Source organism: Macaca fascicularis, chromosome 9, assembly GCF_037993035.2.
Source record: "Macaca fascicularis isolate 582-1 chromosome 9, T2T-MFA8v1.1".
Taxonomy (NCBI): domain Eukaryota; kingdom Metazoa; phylum Chordata; class Mammalia; order Primates; family Cercopithecidae; genus Macaca; species Macaca fascicularis.
In genome coordinates, this window is record NC_088383.1 from 35,796,194 (window position 1) to 35,814,629 (window position 18,436).

At 39.4% G+C, this 18,436-nt stretch overlaps 1 protein-coding gene across 5 annotated transcripts in view; it reads right to left on the bottom strand.

The window, feature by feature from the left end:
- CUL2 (cullin 2) overlaps positions 1–18,436 on the bottom strand; it is an 85,893-nt gene that overhangs the window by 16,719 nt on the left and 50,738 nt on the right. For all 5 annotated transcript variants that reach the window (XM_065520535.2, XM_005564957.4, XM_074001411.1 and 2 more), the window contains exons 7-16: positions 17,612–17,708; positions 17,406–17,516; positions 11,736–11,898; positions 7,630–7,754; positions 5,019–5,126; positions 4,298–4,357; positions 3,352–3,480; positions 3,161–3,247; positions 1,354–1,506; positions 678–755 (exon numbers count right to left, since the gene is read on the bottom strand). In XM_065520535.2, coding sequence (XP_065376607.1) covers positions 678–755; positions 1,354–1,506; positions 3,161–3,247; positions 3,352–3,480; positions 4,298–4,357; positions 5,019–5,126; positions 7,630–7,754; positions 11,736–11,898; positions 17,406–17,516; positions 17,612–17,708 — 1,111 coding nt within the window. The remainder of the gene's footprint in view (positions 1–677; positions 756–1,353; positions 1,507–3,160; positions 3,248–3,351; positions 3,481–4,297; positions 4,358–5,018; positions 5,127–7,629; positions 7,755–11,735; positions 11,899–17,405; positions 17,517–17,611; positions 17,709–18,436) is intronic.

An 18,436-nucleotide genomic window follows, 5' to 3' on the forward strand; every position in this document is an offset into this window, starting at 1 on the left:
AATAACCTTGGATTATAGTCTGCCTCATCCAATGAATGTCTGCACAAATAAATGGTCTTCTTCATGGTTTCTAAAACAGTCTGTGCTACAATCTCTTTTCAAAGAAGATGTAAGAAGTCCTAATTTAGCCTCCTATTCTGAAAGTCTATCATGCTTGCCTTCCTGAAACCTACCTGACTGGTTACAGCACTCTCCTCTTATTACCACAAAACTATAACCACTGTCGATCACTGTTACTACTTACTCTACTAGCAGTTACTTCACATATACTCACCTACATTACAGGACAGAAATAAAAAATATTACAAGGGTTGAATGAGGTATTTGGTCAAAATTCAAAAGGAAAACTGGTAAGTGATATTTCAAGTGTTGAATTCTAAGCTTTCTTCTGATATCAACATTTCTATAATTTAAAACTGCTTAATAGCAGATGACAGATTTATTCAGAATAAGAGACATGGTTTGACAAAGAACTGTATGACATTCTTAGCATTTTAGTTTTAATATTAGTAACTACAACAACTTACATTCTTCCCAAAGGGCAGACTGACTATAATTTGTGAATCTATTTTTATCACATGAACCCTTAAGACTTTGAAAAAATATTAAAGGTGATACAATATGAAGACAATTATTAAAATTCCTTTAGTCTTCTAGTACATTTCCTGCAAACTTACCATCTGTACACTTTTTTCTAATTCCTGGGGAATTGCAAACGTAGATGAAGGAGCCTGAGTAAGTGGCCACGCACCAGCCTAGAAGGAAAAAATAAAAAAACTAAATGGATCAACATCTAAATTGAAAGTAAATATTTATTAAATAATCTAAGCATCTAAAACATTTTTTTCTTCCTCAAAATGCTGATAAAATTTGAGTATTTCTATTATGGCACATTTCATTCCAAATCAATAGGACTTTTATTTATTTATTTATTTTTCCTGAGATAGAGTCTCACTCCATCACCCAGGCTGCAATGCAGTGGCACCATCTCCACTCACTGCAGCCTCCGCCTCCGGGGGTTCAAGTGATTCTCCTGTGTCTGCCTCCTCAGTAACTGGGATTACAGGCACGCATCACCACACCTGGCTAATTTTTGTATTTTTAGTAGAGATGGGTTTTCACTGTGTTGGCCAGGCTGGTCTGGAACTCCTGAGCTCAAGAGATCTGCCCGCTCTGGCCTCTCAAAGTGCTGGGATTACAGGCGTGAGCTACCACCCCAGCCCAAATCAATAGGACTTTGGAAGCCACGATCTACTGACAGAACTAAACGTAATCAGGCATCCATTTATGAATCCTTTGTATCAAAGTCCTGAAATGATTAGTAAATGCTCATAGTAAAACACATATTCATACCTGTAGAACATATATTTGAAAACTAATTCCCAAATCTATTACTGTGTCTTGGTTTTTGATAAAATTGTTGAACTTATTGTTGAGATCAGCGCTGACACTCATATCTGTATACATCCGATGTAGCTTGCTGGTAAACTCATAACCACAGGCTTGCTATAAAAAAAGTTTTAGAAAATACATGACTTCAAAAGAAAAATAATAAGTCATATTGGTTAATAAGAATGTGTCAGTATTGCTAGGTCTTTGGTCAAGAGTTCTTGCGTGTACACTTATACCCAAGGACTAGTAATATATTCTTCATAAGTCAAAGCAACTAATCAAAACCTTTCCAACTTTCTTTCTTTTTAAAGGCATATTTTAAGTAAGTAAGTAAAATCCACCTATTTAGGAACAATAAATCTCCCCATAAACAAAAACTTTTTTATACATTCATCTCTTATTTCAGCACTGCAAAACGCCCCATTACTATACATAAGATACCTTATAAGGATTTTATGTTGTGTTTTGTTTTAAAGACGCTGTTGCCCATGCTGCAACACAGTGGCTATTCATTGGAGCCATCGTGGTGCACTACAACTTCGAACTCCTGGGCTTAAGCCATCCTCCTATCTCACTCTCCCAGTAGCTGGGACTATTGGCACATACCACAGCTGCTGGCTCTTATAAGGTTTACAGATAGTATCAAATGAAAGATTACATAAATGATTACTGGGAATACTCTAGCCAGTAGTCAATTGAAAAAGGTCTACTTAGGCATATTTTTAATAGCATCTACTGAGTGATGAAGAAAATTATTTCTTTAAAATTATTCAAAATTATGTTGTTACCAGGTTAGAAAATCTGAATCTCTAATCTTGAAATATAAAAGCTCATTAACACTACTATTTTTCTGGTAATTAATCTATTTAGAGGCAGGGTCTTGCTCTGTCACTCAGGATGGAGTGCAGTGGTGTGATCATGGCTCACAGTAGCCTCGATGTCCCAGGCTCCAGCAATCCTCCCACCTCAGCCTCCTGAGTAACTGGGACTAGCCACCAAGCCCAGGTAACTTTTGTATTTTTGGTAGAGACAGGGTTTTGCCATGTTTCCTAGGCTGGTCTCGAACTACTGAGCTCAAACAATCTACCTGCCTTGGCCTCCCAAAGTGCTACTATTACAGGCGTGAGCCACCACACCTGGCCAACTCTACTTTTAGAAATTAAAAACTAAGCTTTTTTTTTTCTTTTTTGTAGGTTTCAAAAAGAGCACATAGCAACTGGGTGCAGTGGTGCACACCTGTTGTCCCAGCTGCTCAGGAGGCTGAGGCGGGAGGATCGTTTGAGCCCAGGAGTTAGAGTCCAGCCTGGGCAACATAGTGAGATCCTATCTCTTAAAAAAAAGAAAAAGGAAAAAAGGAGTGCATATTATATTCAAAATGTCTACTATGCAGGAAAATTTATTGAATAACGCAGGAGAAATAAGAACCTGCTACCACTTATCGGTGTGCAAGCAAGCTGAAATGATGTAAAAATAAATTGAAATGGAATTGCACTCCAAAATTTGTACTTAAAGGAATATTTTAGGTGTATTCATTTAAAGTAGTAATAATCTTTTATCGTTAATACTGATTATCCAGTGAATCTTCATATATAAGCATACATATTTTGTCCTTTTAATATAGTATTTGTATATCCCACTGTGTGAATATAAAAATATACATTTAACCGGATGAATTGTTTCCTGTTACTGCATACAATGCTGCAATGAACATCTTTATACGCTTGTGAGTGAATTTCTAGGACAGTACCAGATTAAAGACTTATATTACCTTTAATTTGTTGATCATGGCTTCTTCAGAGTCCATAGACATGGATAACCCATGAATTAAACGTTTTGCCAGCATTCTTGCGTAGAACTGCATTTAAAAATATTTTAAAAGATCACTTCCTTTCTAATGATTTAGCATTCAGAAATAAAGTTGACCAAAACACAAATGAAACTTTTTTGTTCACAGCATACCTTTTGAAAGACATCCTTGTCATCAATGTATTTGAACACCGTGATGAAGCTCGTGAGCCTGTCTTCCACTTCATTCTCTGTCATCCCTTTCGCCGACTTCTTCAGTAAGTTGTCACAGTACTTAGCAAGCTCATGTAGAAATTGATAATAAATCTTACAAAGGGTGCTTCTGTATATATCATGCCTCAAAGGAGGCAAAGTGGTGATACAAGATAAGATCAGTGGACAGAGTTTTTACTGTTTTTTTAAGAGACTGGGTCTTGCTCTGTCGCCCAGGCTGGATTGCAATGGACAACATCATAGCTCACTGCAGCCTCAAACTCCTAGGCTCAAAGGATCCTCCTGCCTCAGCCTCCCAAGTAGTTGGGACTACAGGCATGCACAACCACACCAGGCTTCTAAAGCTTTATGTAATAATCATAAGTGTAACCTAAATAAAATACACATCATAAGGTATATTTTTTAAAAGAACAAGTCAAATATCGAATTATCACTTATTGACCAATAAAGCAACTGATATGGGTAATATAAATTTTTAAAAGAACACCTGGGTGAGTTTCGAGCGGTTTTATAATTTTTGACATTGAATAAGTACTTTAAAAAAAGTTACAAAAACCTTGTAAGCAAGTTTCCTTCAAAGGTTACCCAAACTTTATCATCAGACTTCCTTTAGATTTCAGATATAACAATCTACATGAAAAGTATTAAAATTATTTCAAAATAGACATACATTAAAACCCAAACTTTGTAAAATGATTATTTTTTAAGAAAAGACACACGGTATGTTGCATTCCTTACATAAATGCCAAACTATGTACAATGTAGATAATTTTCCTTTTGTTTTTCTGAAAAATGCTACAAAAACCAAATTAATTTGATTTTCTCAGTTTTCATGTTCTAATACTGACTTTTCATAAGATTACTTTTCAGCAAACACCAAACTTACCAGTTCAGGTGCTTTGCAAACAGACTTAGGTTCTCTGTAATTTACAACCGACGTAAGGGCCTACATAAAAAACAGGCCATAATTAACCACCAGCCATAGGGAAAAAGTACAGCTAGTTCAATACAAGCCATAATCCATACATCCAAAATTACCCTGCCACATACAACACAGCATTGCCAGTAGTTTGTTAATATTTTCGCACCTAACACAGTGGACTCCTCTGATTTTATTCTCTAATTACAAAATATCTATACATCCTGTTGCTATTGCAAGATACTCTGTAACTCATTACCAAAATTTGAACAGATAAAATAACACTACTTAAAAAAAAAAAACTTACAATCTTGTAAGTAACTTTCCTTTAAAGTATACAAAAGTTCACGTAAAACATATCTATTCTCTTTTCAAATATTATTCAATGTAGCCTAAGTATTATGGCCAAAGAAAAAAATCAGTACTAAAAATTGTAAAATTATGCATGTCTATCCAGAAGATATCAGATTAAAAATTCCCCTTATATAGCATAATCATGGGAAATTCTACAAGCATTCAATTTACTATTCAGTTAATAATTTAAAAGTTATATTATTTCCATTTTGAATTTCATATTTAATCTCCATGTCTAGGTCAGAAATCTCATACTAGGAGTCTAATCCTGAAACTACCTAAAGAATGACAGAGCTTTATGTACATATATAGTATATACGTATTTAAAACTTACCTTATCCAACGCACTCATGAAGTGCTGATCACCATTCAAAACAGTATTGATAAGCTGAACAAATTTACCATGCACTTCCAAAACTGACTCCACAAATAGTGTTGGCATCTAAAAACATGAAATATAAGTACAAAACCACATTTTAAAAGGTTCAAGTATAAACTACTAGGTTTATTAGACTTGAGTAAATTTTTCCTCAAGGAAATTATGTTTTACACATGCACACTTCTCAGAAAGTGGTTTTAACAATTTAAAACTTTGGTGTTGAAAATAGCTTGTCGGCCGGGCGCGGTGGCTCAACCCTGTAATTCCAGCACTTTGGGAGGCCGAGACGGGTGGATCACGAGGTCAGGAGATCGAGACCATCCTGGCTAACACGGTGAAACCCCGTCTCTACTAAAAAAAAATACAAAAAAACTAGCCGGGCGAAGTGGCGGGCACCTGTAGTCCCAGTTACTCGGGAGGCTGAGGCAGGAGAATGGCGTAAACCCGGGAGGCGGAGCTTGCAGTGAGCTGAGATCCGGCCACTGCACTCCAACCTGGGCAATACAGGGAGACTCCGTCTCAAAAAAAAAAAAAAAAAAAAAAAAGAAAGAAAATAGCTTGTCAGCCGGGCATGGTGGCTCACGCCTATAATCCCAGCACTTTGGGAGGCCGAGGCAGGGGGATTGCCTGAGGTCAGGAGTTCGAGACTAGTGTGGCCAACATGGTGAAACCCTGTCTCTACTAAAAATACAAAAAAATTAGCCAGGCGTGGTGGCATGCGCCTGTAATCCCAGCTACTCGGGAAGCTGAGGCAGGGGAATTACTTGAACCAGGGAGGTGGAGGTTGCAGTGAGCAGAGATCGCACCACTGCATTCCAGCTTGGGCGACAGAGCAAGACTCCGTCTCAGAAAAAACAAACAAACAAAAAAACAACAAAAAAGAAAGAAAATAGCTTGTCATTCAACACAACAAGCTAATGTCATAGACTGTCTAGTACCTGCCAGAAGAACCCACCAAAAGCATACTTTTCTACTGTGTTGGAATAACTTCAGGATAACAAGACCTGAACTACCAGGTCTATCACTTTCATAGAGGCTTATATAAGCAAAGACTGCCTGCAAAGTCACTGAAGGCTGAGAGAGAGGAGAGTTAAAAAGCCAGTAACCCTGAGAACAGAGACCCCTTGAACTCAGCAAGACAATCCCTCACATCTCAGAGAGAAGAAATACCTAATAGTGCAAAAGTGAGTTTTCCCTCTTAATGGAGATAACCATGAAGAAATTACTACCTAAGACTTAACTAAGTCAGCTGGATTTGAGTCTACTACAAATGTATTCACTTATGTTTCCATCTCCCAGCCTTGACACAAAATTCTATGCTTCTATGCCCCATGTCATTGGACATGGAATCTATAAACGTAATAACATAAACTAGTAAGTTTGACAAATAATACAGAGTAATAAATCTGCATAATACAAACTAATAGTTCTACAAAAATAGAAAACTGTGGTAAAAGGAATTTGAAGAAATTAAAAAATAGTAAACTTACACGATTGTGGCAGAACATAAAAACTAAAAATTATTACTTGCCAAAGACCAATCTGTCGCTAAGGTAACAGCCTCTAAAAAGTGCTCCTGAACAGTGACGGCTACACACATACACACAGATACTATCTTTTTTTTTTTTTTTTTGAGACGGAGTCTTGTGCTGTCACCCAGGCTGGAGTGCAGTGGTGTGATCTTGGCTCACTGTAAGCTCCGCCTCCCGGGTTCACGCCATTCTCCCGCCTCAGCCGCCTGAGTAGCTGGGACTACAGGCACCCGCCAACATGCCCGGCTAATTTTTTGTATTTTTAGTAGAGATGGGGTTTCACGGTGTTAGCCAGGATGGTCTCCATCTCCTGACCTCGTGATCCGCCCGCCTCGGCCTCCCAAAGTGCTGGGATTACAGGCGTGACAGATACTACCTTACAGATTAAGTCAAACAGCTCTACTTAAGAAGAGACAGTAACAGTTGAAGTTACGTCTCTCTTGCTCATCATCAACCGTCACCAGTAATAACAAGATTTGGTGATAGGAAAGACAAACTGTTACAGTCATGTGATTGGTAAAGTACTCAAGGAAGATGAGTATTAGGGACACGAGGGTTATTGTTTCCGGTATTTGGGGCAGCAAGCATATACTTACAGAAGATTATTTGAATCTAAATTTGCTTACTAGACAACCAAATTCACAGAATATGGAAAGGAGGAAAATTACAAGTTGTCTATATTACCGCTGATTAATACTACTACCATGACAACAAACAATGTTATCAACGCCAATTACAGAAAAACACAGTTACTTAGAAATGGCAAGCTTATTTTTCTGTGAAAAGTTAACAACTGTTCAAAGGACACCTCCGTATGGCTAAGCAGCAGCCTATCTCATCAATAGCTTTCTAATAATTTGATAATTCCAAAATGAGTCCAACAAGCTCTAGGTTTAAAACATTTGAATAAAGACATTTCTTTTGTTGGCATGGTAAGACTTTTTCTTTCATCTTTCAAAATAGTAAAGTCAAAGGAAAGACTCCACGATGGATCTGATTAGGAGGAAAACACTGCAGTTCCCCACACAACTCACATTTTCCTGAGTAAGGTTGCTGGTTGCTCGAAGGCCCTCATCATGGATGTGGTTTTGTAGCTCCTGAATCATATGAGGTAAACCAGTGGACACAGCACGGAGTAAGACGTACATATTTGCCATGTCTGAGAGGAAAAAGACATCTGAGGATTAACTCCTAAATATTTTCATTTATTAGGTAATAAATGGATCCAAGTGCAGGAATACAATCCAACTGCAGAGTACCCAGAGAAAAGCCCCCCATGCCCACCTCCCAGCCACCCAAGCCCCTCTCCCCACAGGAAAGGGATGTGGTTATTTAACATCTTCCCAAAGATATTTTGTGCAAATTCAAGTGAATACATATATTCTTCCCTTTGCCCCTTTTAATACAGTGTACTGTATTTTGTATATTATTTGTAGCTTCAGAACACATTTTAACTTAGTAGTCTTTTCCTATCAGTACACAAAGCATTTCTATGTATTTTACAGCTGCACAGTACTCCATTATGTGGATATATTATAATTTCTTAACAACTAATGGAAATTTAGGTGGTTTCCAGTCTCTTGATATTGCAATGTTACAATCAATAATCTTATACATGAGCAAGAATATATGCAATATAAATTCCCAAAAAAGTGAGGTTACTGTGTCAAAGTTTAATCTTGTAGACAGATCCTTCTAACCACAGCTGCCAACAGCAGAGAGTTCCTTTGCCAACAATGTGTTACCAAACATTTTGATCTCTAACACTGGGAGGTAAATAATGATCTCTCAGTGTAGTGGGTTTTATTTTAAATGTTTTATTAAAGCATCATACATACAGAGAAAAGTATACAAACCATAAGTGTGTATCTTACTGAATTATTACAAGTGAACACACAACACACCCATGTAATCACACGCAGGATAAGAAATAGGCATTACCTACACCCAGGAGTCCCCTTCATGCCTCCTTCCAATCACACACTCTTGCTCCTCTGCAAAGGTAACCACTGCTGTGACTTCTAAATCACAGATGAGTTTGAACTATATATAAAAATGGGATCACACAATTCTTTCACAACTGGCTTCTTGTGTTCAACAAAATGTGTATAAGGATCATCTATGTTGTTGTACCTGGCTTTAATTTGTTCATTTCCACTCCTCTATAATATTCCATTGTATGAATATACTGTACTATTCTACAGTTACTGGACATTTGAGCCGTTCCAGTTTACGGAGCTATTACAAATACTAATAATATGAACATTCCTGTAAGTCTTTTTGTACATATGTCCAGGCACTGGCGGTCAGAAGGTACGGTGGGGTGGTTATACGTTTAGGAGTAGAACTGCTGGATCATAAAATATGCATAATATATCCCACTTAGCGGTCAATGCCAGTTTCCCAAAGTAGTTGCATCAATTTATACTCTCACTTCAGTGTTCGAAAAGCTCCTGCTGCTTCACATTTCTTTTTATGTTTATTGGCCATCTGGGTATCTTCTATTCTGCAGTGTCTGTTTTTTGGCCATTTTATATTTTGGATATAAATCTTTGCTATTGCAGCTACATTACCCTATAAGTGTCTTCTGATGATCCAGTGGTTTTCATGGCTTTTTTTGAGACAGGGTCTCACTCTGTCACCCAGGCTGGAGTGCTCTGGCAGGATCTCGGCTCACTGCAACCACCACCTTCCAGGCATGAGTGATCCTCCCACCTCAGCCTCCCAAGTAGATGGGACCACAGGTGCACACCACCCCACCTGGCTAATGCTTGTATTTTTTTGCAGAGATGGGATATTGTCATGTTGCCCAGGCTGGTCTTGAACTCCTGAGCTCAAGCAATCTTCCTCCCTCTTAATGGCCTTTTAATAATCCAAAGTTTTTCATTTTAATGTAGTTCACTGGATCAATTGTTCCTTTGTGGTTAGGGCTTTTTGTGTCCTATTTAAAATATCTTTCCCTATCTCAAGGTTATGAAGATATTCTCCGATATTATCTTCTAAAAGTGTTATTTTTTTTACCTTGTACATTTAGATAAAAACTCTAGTGAATGGATTTTGCGTATGGTATCTGACGTAGTGATCAAATTTCATTTTCTTCCGAAATGGATATCCAATTGACTGAGCAATGTGTGTTGAAAACATCACCTTCTACCTGCTGCTCTGCAGCGCCACCTTGGCCTTACATCAAGTGGCCACATATGCATGGGTTGTTCTGGGGTCTCTTATTTTATTGTGATATCTGTCTGTCCTTGTACCAATGCCTCACTGTCTTAATTACTATAGGTTTTACAATTAGTCTTGCTGGCCATTAAAGTCTTTCCATCATACTCTTCAAGACAGTGACTTCCGGAATTAAAAAAAATTATTGTGTTTTGACTACATTGTCCTGGGTCTACGAAATCAATGTTGCTTTAAAAAACACGGGGCCGGGTGCGGTGGCTCACATCTATAATCTCAGCACTTTGGGAGGCGGAGGCGGGCGGATCACGAGCTCAGGAGTTTGAGACCAGCCTGGCCAACATAGTGAAGCCCCATCTTTACTAAAAATACAAAAATTAGCCAGGTGTGGGGGCAGATGCCCGTAGTCCCAGCTACTCGGGAGTCTGAGGCAGGGGACTCTCTTGAACCCGGGAGGTAGAGGTTACAGTGAGCCAAGATCGCGCCACTGCGCTCCAGCCTGGGTGACAGGGCGGGACTCCATCTCAAGAAGAAAAAAACAAAAACAAAAACAAAAAACCTGATTAATGGCCAGGCGCGGTGACTCACACCTGTAATCCCAGCACTTTGGGAGGCTGGGGCAAGTGGATCATCTGAGGTCAGGAGCTCGAGACCAGAAGGCCAACATGGTGAAACGCTATCTCTACTTAAAAAACGCTATCTCTACTAAAAATACAAAAATTAGTCGGGTGTGGTGGCAGGCACCTGCAATCCTAGCTACTCGGGAGCCTGAGGCAGAATTGCTTGAACCTGGGAGGCGGGGGTTGCAGTGAGCCGAGACTGTGCCATTGCACTCCAGCCTAGGTGACAGAGCGAGACTCCATCTCAAAAAAATAAATTAATTAAATAAAACATACATATTATCTTTCCTCCTTATAAAATTAATGCATGTTTTTTGTTTTTTAAAAAAAAATCAGAGAGGCTGGGCGCGGTGGCTCAAGCCTGTAATTCCAGCACTTTGGGAGGCTAAGGCAGGCAGATCACGAGGTCAGGAGTTCGAGACCAGCCTGACCAACATGGTGAAACCCTGTCTCTAATAAAAATACAAAAAAATTAGCCAGGTGTGGTGATGCACGCCTGTAATCCCAGCTACTCAGGAGTCTGAGGCAGGAGAATCACTTGAATCCAGGGGGCAGAGGTTGCAGTGAGCCAAGATTGCATCACTGCACTCCAGCCTGGGTGACAGAGTGAGACTCTGTCTCAAAAATAAAATAAAATAAAATCAGATATTGCTGATTTTTCATGTTATATAAATGATTACTTTTGTTATATAATATTTGTATTTCCTTTTTATAGTCTTTGTCTTTGTTCCTACTGTTTATCAGGAATTCTAAATGTATTGAGGAAATTAGCTCTTGTAATATATAAAAATGTATAAACACAATTTCCCACTTTTTCTTCTGATTTTAGAACACTCTTTGAAAACACTTGCCCAGGCCGGGCGCGGTGGCTCAAGCCTGTAATCCCAGCACTTTGGGAGGCCGAGACGGGCGGATCACGAAGTCAGGAGATCGAGACCATCCTGGCTAACACAATGAAACCCCGTCTCCACTAAAAATACAAAAAAATTAGCCGGGCGTGGTGGCGGCGCCTGTAGTCCCAGCTACTCGGGAGGCTGAGGCAGGAGAATGGCGGGAACCCGGGAGGCGGAGCTTGCAGTGAGCCGAGATCGTGCCACTGCACTCCAGCCTGGGCGACAGAGCGAGACTCCGCCTCAAAAAAAAAAAAAAAAAAAGAAAAAAAAAGAAAACACTTGCCCAAAATAGTTTTTCAAAATAAAGTATTAATAATCTGTCAAAGTTTATTTAAAATATTTTAAAGACTGTTACTAAAATATGCATTAAACCAACAGTGACTGGAAGATGATATAAAAGGTAGATGTATAATTTAATTTCTACTCACATGTTTGGTAGAAACTTACCATTTTTTTTCTCTTGTCGAATGATATTATGACATTCTGCATGTAAAAACTGTAAGTGGTCTGCTACCATTCGTTGCTGACATTCATGAATCACTTTAGTATATGAACTTGGATGTAGGTATTTTCGACATCGAATTTCTTCATCTTTTAGTCTACCTAGAACCTACAGAAATATATTCTTACAGTCATGAACACAAAGTTTTACTATGAGGAAAAATCTGTAATATCATCAAGTAACTCGGCCAAATTTTAATGGCTAAATTAAACATGGCAAAGGTAATAAGGGTTACATAAGCAATTTAAACCCACATTCCATAAATCATTTCAAATTTTTATTTAAGCTACTAGCTGTTATCTACATTCCACCAGTCTTATAAGCAAGAACTAAAGTTAAAGAGTCTGCATTTTGTCTTCATTTACCTACACCATCATCCAATTACATGGACAACATAACATGTAACAGGAAAAGTGGGTACAGATGATTAAAAATCAGAACAGGTGATCTCTGTATGAATAACTATCAAATTAAAAAATAAATTATATTGAGATCAAGTAGATGAATCTAATTATTTTACATTGGTTTCTCTTCTTGTAAATGGAACTGTATGTGCATGATAGTTAACTATCATATTAAAGATTTCATTAAAACTTTTGAAAGTAGGAGCCAGACACGGTGGCTCACACCTGTAATCCCAGCACTTTGGGAGGCCAAGACAGGTGGATCACCTGAGGTCAGGAGTATAAGACCCGCATGGCCAATATGGCGAAACCCTGTCTCTACTAAAAATATAAAAATTAGCTGGGCATGCCTGTAATCCCAGCTCCTCAGGAGGCTGGGGCAGGAGAATCACTTCATCCCGGGAGGCGGGGGTTGCAGTGAGCCGAGATTGCGCCACTGCACTTCAGCCTGTGTGACAGAGAGAGATGCTGTCTCAAAAAAATAAAAATAAGGCCAGGTAAGGTGGCTCATGCCTGTAATCCTAGCACTTTGGGAGGCCGAGGCAGGCGGATCACATGAGGTCAGGAGTTTGAGACCAACCTGGTCAACATGGTGAAACCCTGTCTCTACAAAAATACAAAAAATCAGCCAGGCGTGGTGGCAGGTGCCTGTAGTACCCAGCTACTCGGGAGGCTGAGGCAGGAAAACCGCTTGAACCCGGGAGGAGGAGGTTGCAGTGAGCCGACATCGCGCCCCTGCACTCTAGCCTAGGCAATAAGAGCGAGGCTCTGTCTCAAAAAATAAATAAATAAAAATAAAATAAAAATAAAAAATAAAAATGTTGAAAGTAAATACACATTTAGTCATAGTCAAGTGTGTCAATCAAGACTTATTAAAGTTTATCCTACGTAAAGTGCTGAGCTACAAATAACACTGTTTAATATTAACAAAAACTAGCCAATAAGGAAAATAACCAAAGAATTTGACTAATTTCTGTCTCAAGACAAACCAACAATATATACACAGACAAATGCACAGGCTTGGAAACACTCTGTAACATGAAGCTGTGTAATTAGAGTTTCTGAAATTAAGTGTGTCCGGGAAACTACATACACCTGGCACTTTGGAGAGTGCTGCTGAGTTGGCCTGGGCACAAGGAGTGAAAATCATTCCTGGAAAGCATATCAGAAATTTTCAATAAAAATGAGGCTCTAGACAGCAGGGTCCCATAGTCCTGTCTTTCTTATTGTGCGACCCTTTGAAGCCAGGAGTTCAGGGCAAAGTCATAGACTCAGGTTGGGCAAGAAGGGGTCTAGAGCAGCGGTCCCTAATCTTTTAGCCACCAGGGACTGGTTTGGTGGAAGACATTTTTTCCACAGACGGAGTGGGGGTGGCATTGTTGGGGGCAGGTGGCTTCCAGATGAAGTATTCCACCTCAGATCCTCAGGCATTAGATTCTTCTAAAGAGCGCACAACCTAGACCCCTCGCATGCAGAGTTCACAATAGGGTTCACACTCCTGTGAGAATCTATGAGAATCTAATGCTGCTGCTGTGACAGGAGGCGGAGCTCAGGCGGTAGGTAATGCTCACACAGTGGCTGCTCACACAGGGGCTGCTCACTCCCTGCTGTGCGGCCAGGTTCCTAACAGGCCACAGGTCAGTACTGGTCCTCCCCGGTTCCTAACAGGCCACAGGTCAGTACTAGTCCTCAGCCTGGGGGTCGGACACCTCGTCTACAGGACAAAAGTGTTCACCACATATCACATCAGCTAAGAAAGGCACTTCGGTTAACAATAAATCCTTTAAGGGCTATTTTTATAACAAATAAAAAGGATTAAGCCTATTAGTCATTCAGAGCATACTACAGTGACTGTAACCTGCTTGCTAAAATTAACTTAATGCAACAGGAATTACAGTGGGTCTGAGAGAGGTGAAAGAGGATGAAAGAAGGAAAAAATAAAACTGATAACTTAGGGGAGAGAGGTGCATATCAAGAGAAACGTAGACAAAGTTGGACTGCCCCAGTGCAGGGCTTCAAACAGCTGTAAAACCACTGGGGGAAAGAAAGGCCAAAGCTAGAGGAAGGCAGCAAGGGAGGCAGGAAGGCTGTACTGACTCATCTCCCAATTAACTAAATGGAGAACAAAGTCCAGGATTTTGCCCTTGAAGCTAATATGGTCCAACATTATTTCCTGAAATGAGCTTTTCTTTTTCTTTTTTTGTCAGACAGGATCTCGCTCTGTCGCCCAGGCAGGAGGGCAGTGGTACAATCTTGGCTCACTGCAACTTACGCCTCTCGGGCTCAAGTGATCTTCCCACTTCAGCGTCCCAAGAGCTAGGACCAGATGACCACGCCACCATGCGTGGCTAGTTTTTTAACTTTTTGTAGAGATGGGGTTTTGCCACGTTGCCCAGGCTTGTCTTGAACTCCTGGACTCACGTAATCTGCCCGCCTCAGCCTCCCAAAGTGCTGCGATTACAGGTCTGAGCCACCGTGCCCGGCCTGAAATAAGCTTTTCTAATAAACACTCTTTTCCAAACATAATTTATTCCAATGCCCCTCTCTCCCTTTTAACACCTTGAGATGTAATTTACATATTATATAATCCACCCATTTAAAGTGTGAAATTCAGTGGGTTTGGTATATTACATTATCAGTGCTTTTAAACTGTGGTAAAAACATAGATAATAAAATTTACATTAGCCATTTTTACATGGGCAATTCAGTGGCATTAAATAACTTTCACTGTGTTGTGCAACTACCCCCATTGTCTGCTTCCAAATATTTTTCATTACCCCATCAGAAACTTTATAACCATTAAGTAACAAATCCCCACATCTTCCTCCCCTGATAACTTTTAATCTACTTTCTGTCCTTTTGAATTTGTCTGTTCTAGATATTTCCTATAAATTGAACCACAGAATATTTGCCCCTTTGTGTCTGGTTTTTTTCACTTAGCATAACATTTTCATGGTTCATTCATGTTGTATCAAGTATCATAATTTCAATCCTTTTTTAAGACTGTGTGGTATTGTGATACACATGTACATTGGTTTTCTTCTGTGGTTCCTGGTTGATAACTCCCTTAGCCCTAGTTACAGTCTTTAGTTATAATGTTGAGTGTGTTAGGTCTCAGGAAACAGAATTTCTCTCCTACTCTCCTTTCATCTGCCTCAAGGCAGGACTCTAATCTTGCCCTACCTTTCTGACTGTGGGTCATAAGACCCTCCCCAGAGAAAGCCCCACCCTATAAGCTGGGGGAAAGACTACTGACATCATGAAGCTTCCACAAAAATCAAAGAAGACTCGGTTCCAAAGGGACAGAAGCTCCTGCACTTGGGGATGATTTCAGACCTTGCCCTATGTATCTCCTCAAGTGGTTGTTTAATTATATCCTTTAAAATATCCTTCTTAATAAACTAGTAAACACTGAGTGTTTCCCTAAGTTCTGTAAGCTGCTCTAGCAAATTAATGGAACCCAGAGTGTATTGTAGGACCTCAACTTGAAAGCCAGTCAGTCAGTAGTCTGGAGGCCCAGACTTGTGACTGGTGTCTGGGGGTGTGCAGGGCAGTCTTGGAGACTCAGCCCCCAATCTGTGCGATCGGCCACTATCTCAAGCAGATGGTGTTAGAGTTGAACTGGAGGACACCTGGCTGGTGTCTGCTGCTTGGTGTGTGGGAGAAAAGAGCCACAACTTTGTTTACAGAAGCCTTCTGTGCTGATGATCGTTGCTGCGATGTCAGAGCAGAGGAAAAAACATGGTTTGAGAGTTTTTCACTACACGGGATGAATAATATTCCAAAGGACGTACGTGTCACATTTTGCTTATCCTTTCAACTTCTGACAGACATCTGGGCTACTGCCAGCACTTGCCAGTGGCATCTTTTTGAGAGCCAGATAGAGCAAAGTGTATGTATCACAGATAATCTGTGTGCGATTCTTAGGGCTGGATCTAGAGATTTCAACAAGATCTAAGGTGCAATAAGGGCTAAGAGCTTAGAACCACTGATCTAGTATAACCTGAACTTAATTGATGGCAGGAAAGTTCCAGATAATTTGCTCAGGGGACAGAGCTAATTAGTAACAAAAGCAGGAAGAGAGTCAAACAACTAAGACCTTTAGATCTGGGCTTTGTGGACGACAGAACAGTGTATCGGTAAGCACTGATGCTTTGTAACTTGTGGCCTACAGATGTAGGACGACAGCTCATCCACTTACACTACTTGACCTTTCCTGGCTACATAAACTAACACAAATCATCCAAAATAAAATGCTTGAAATACAACACTGCAGATAAAAAAACATGGCTAGAAATTCTAATATCTCTTATATATGGTGATTTAATTTGTATGATCACTTTTTTTTCTTCTACTACTGAGAAAATATAAATGGAATTTAACATATGATAACCAATATGTACTGATTTAGTGATCAATTAAAATTTCTTGGCTGGGTGCAATGGCTCACTTCTATAATCCCAGCACTTTGGGAGGCTGAGGCGGGAAGACTGCTTGAGTTGAGGAGTTCTGAGACCAGCCTGGGCAACATAGCGAGACCCCATCTCTATAACAAATTTTAAAAGTTGCTGGGCGTGGTAGTGTGTGCCTGTAGTCCCAGCTACTTGGTAGGCTGAGACAGGAGGACCACTTGAGTCTGGGAGCCATGAGATCAAGCCACTGTACTCTAGTCTAGGCATCAGAGCAAGACCATGTCTCCAAAAAAAAAAAAAAAAACCTCATGTGGGGTTGTCTCTCAGCTTTCCAAGAACTTAACAGACCAAAAGAGTGACTTATCCAAATGTCATTCTAGACATTACTATATTTTCCCTCATATTTTTCCTCTCATTTTAAAGGAAGAAAAAAACCTCAACACAGAGCTTCTGCACTTATCCTATTCTCTAAACAAACCACTAAGCATGAAATCCAGTTTATTATTCTGCCAAGAATGTGCATATATATTAATTTCAGGGACAACCAAACCAGGCAGTCAGGATTTATCAAAAAGTATCAGTTATGACGAAAACTGGAAGGGTACTGTTTTCTCAGGAAAATGTTACAACAAGAGCAATGACTTAACAACGATATTGTATAATAACTATAACTCAGAGTTAATGATTAAATAAACAATCTTTTTCCACCAAAAAACCCCCAAAAACAAAGAATGATGTTAAATAAAACCAGGCCAGATACAAAAATAGACAAACGTATTTAGTATGTTTTATTTCTTACCTTTTCCATATACTGTGAGCAGTTTGATTCTTGTAATAAATTTGAAGCTTCTTGTTTATAATACTCTCCTGTTTCAGTCAGAAAGGGAGACTCAAAGATTTCCTGATAAAACTGAATAAATCAATTACATCATATTAGAAGAAATTAGAACAAGCAGTTTAAAAGATTAAGTCTGATTATTTATATTTTTAAAGGAGGCTGTTTACCTTTAAGGGGAATTTTTTCTTATACTGTTCAACATGAACAAAGGAGTTAATAACCCCATGGATTACTTTCTGGTTTGGGTCTTCTCCACCACGATCACTAAAACAAGGCATAACACAAAATATTCTTCAGAATATAAATTATCTATGGAAATATACCAAAGTATGCCAAAATATGGCTCCTTATTCCATTGGTCTAATCAAAGTGTAAAGAACTATAAAAAGGTACATGCACGAATCTTAACGATTTTTTTCATATTACAGCTGAGATAATATTCATGATAGTTATTAACCGTAGACATTAGATGTCATTTCGAGAAATAAAAGGAAAACTGATTGTAAAGTTCGAGATACTATGCCAGTACTAAGATAACACTTCTTTAATTTTAACAAAGTAGATACGAGCCCATCAATTCAAAACTTTAATACTGGTGGTTAAGAATGCTTGAATTTCACTCACTACAAACTACAATGTCTTAATCATATTAAGACATGTAGGTGAATGTTAGATTTTCTGATTAAAGGAATATGAAATAGAGCCAGGCACCGTGGCTCACGCCTGTAATCACAACACTTTGGGAGGCCAAGGTGGGAGGATCCCTTGAGTCCTGAGTTTGTGAGCAGTCTGGGCAACACAGCGAGACCTCATTCGGAAAAAAATATTAGCCATGCACGGTGGCACGCACCTGTGGACCAGCTACTCTGGAGGCTGAGGTAGGAGGATCCCTTGAGTCCTGAGTTTGAGACTAGCCTGGGCAACATAGGAGACCCCATACAAAAAAAAAAAAAAACAACAACAACAACAACTTAGCCTTGCACAGTGGCACA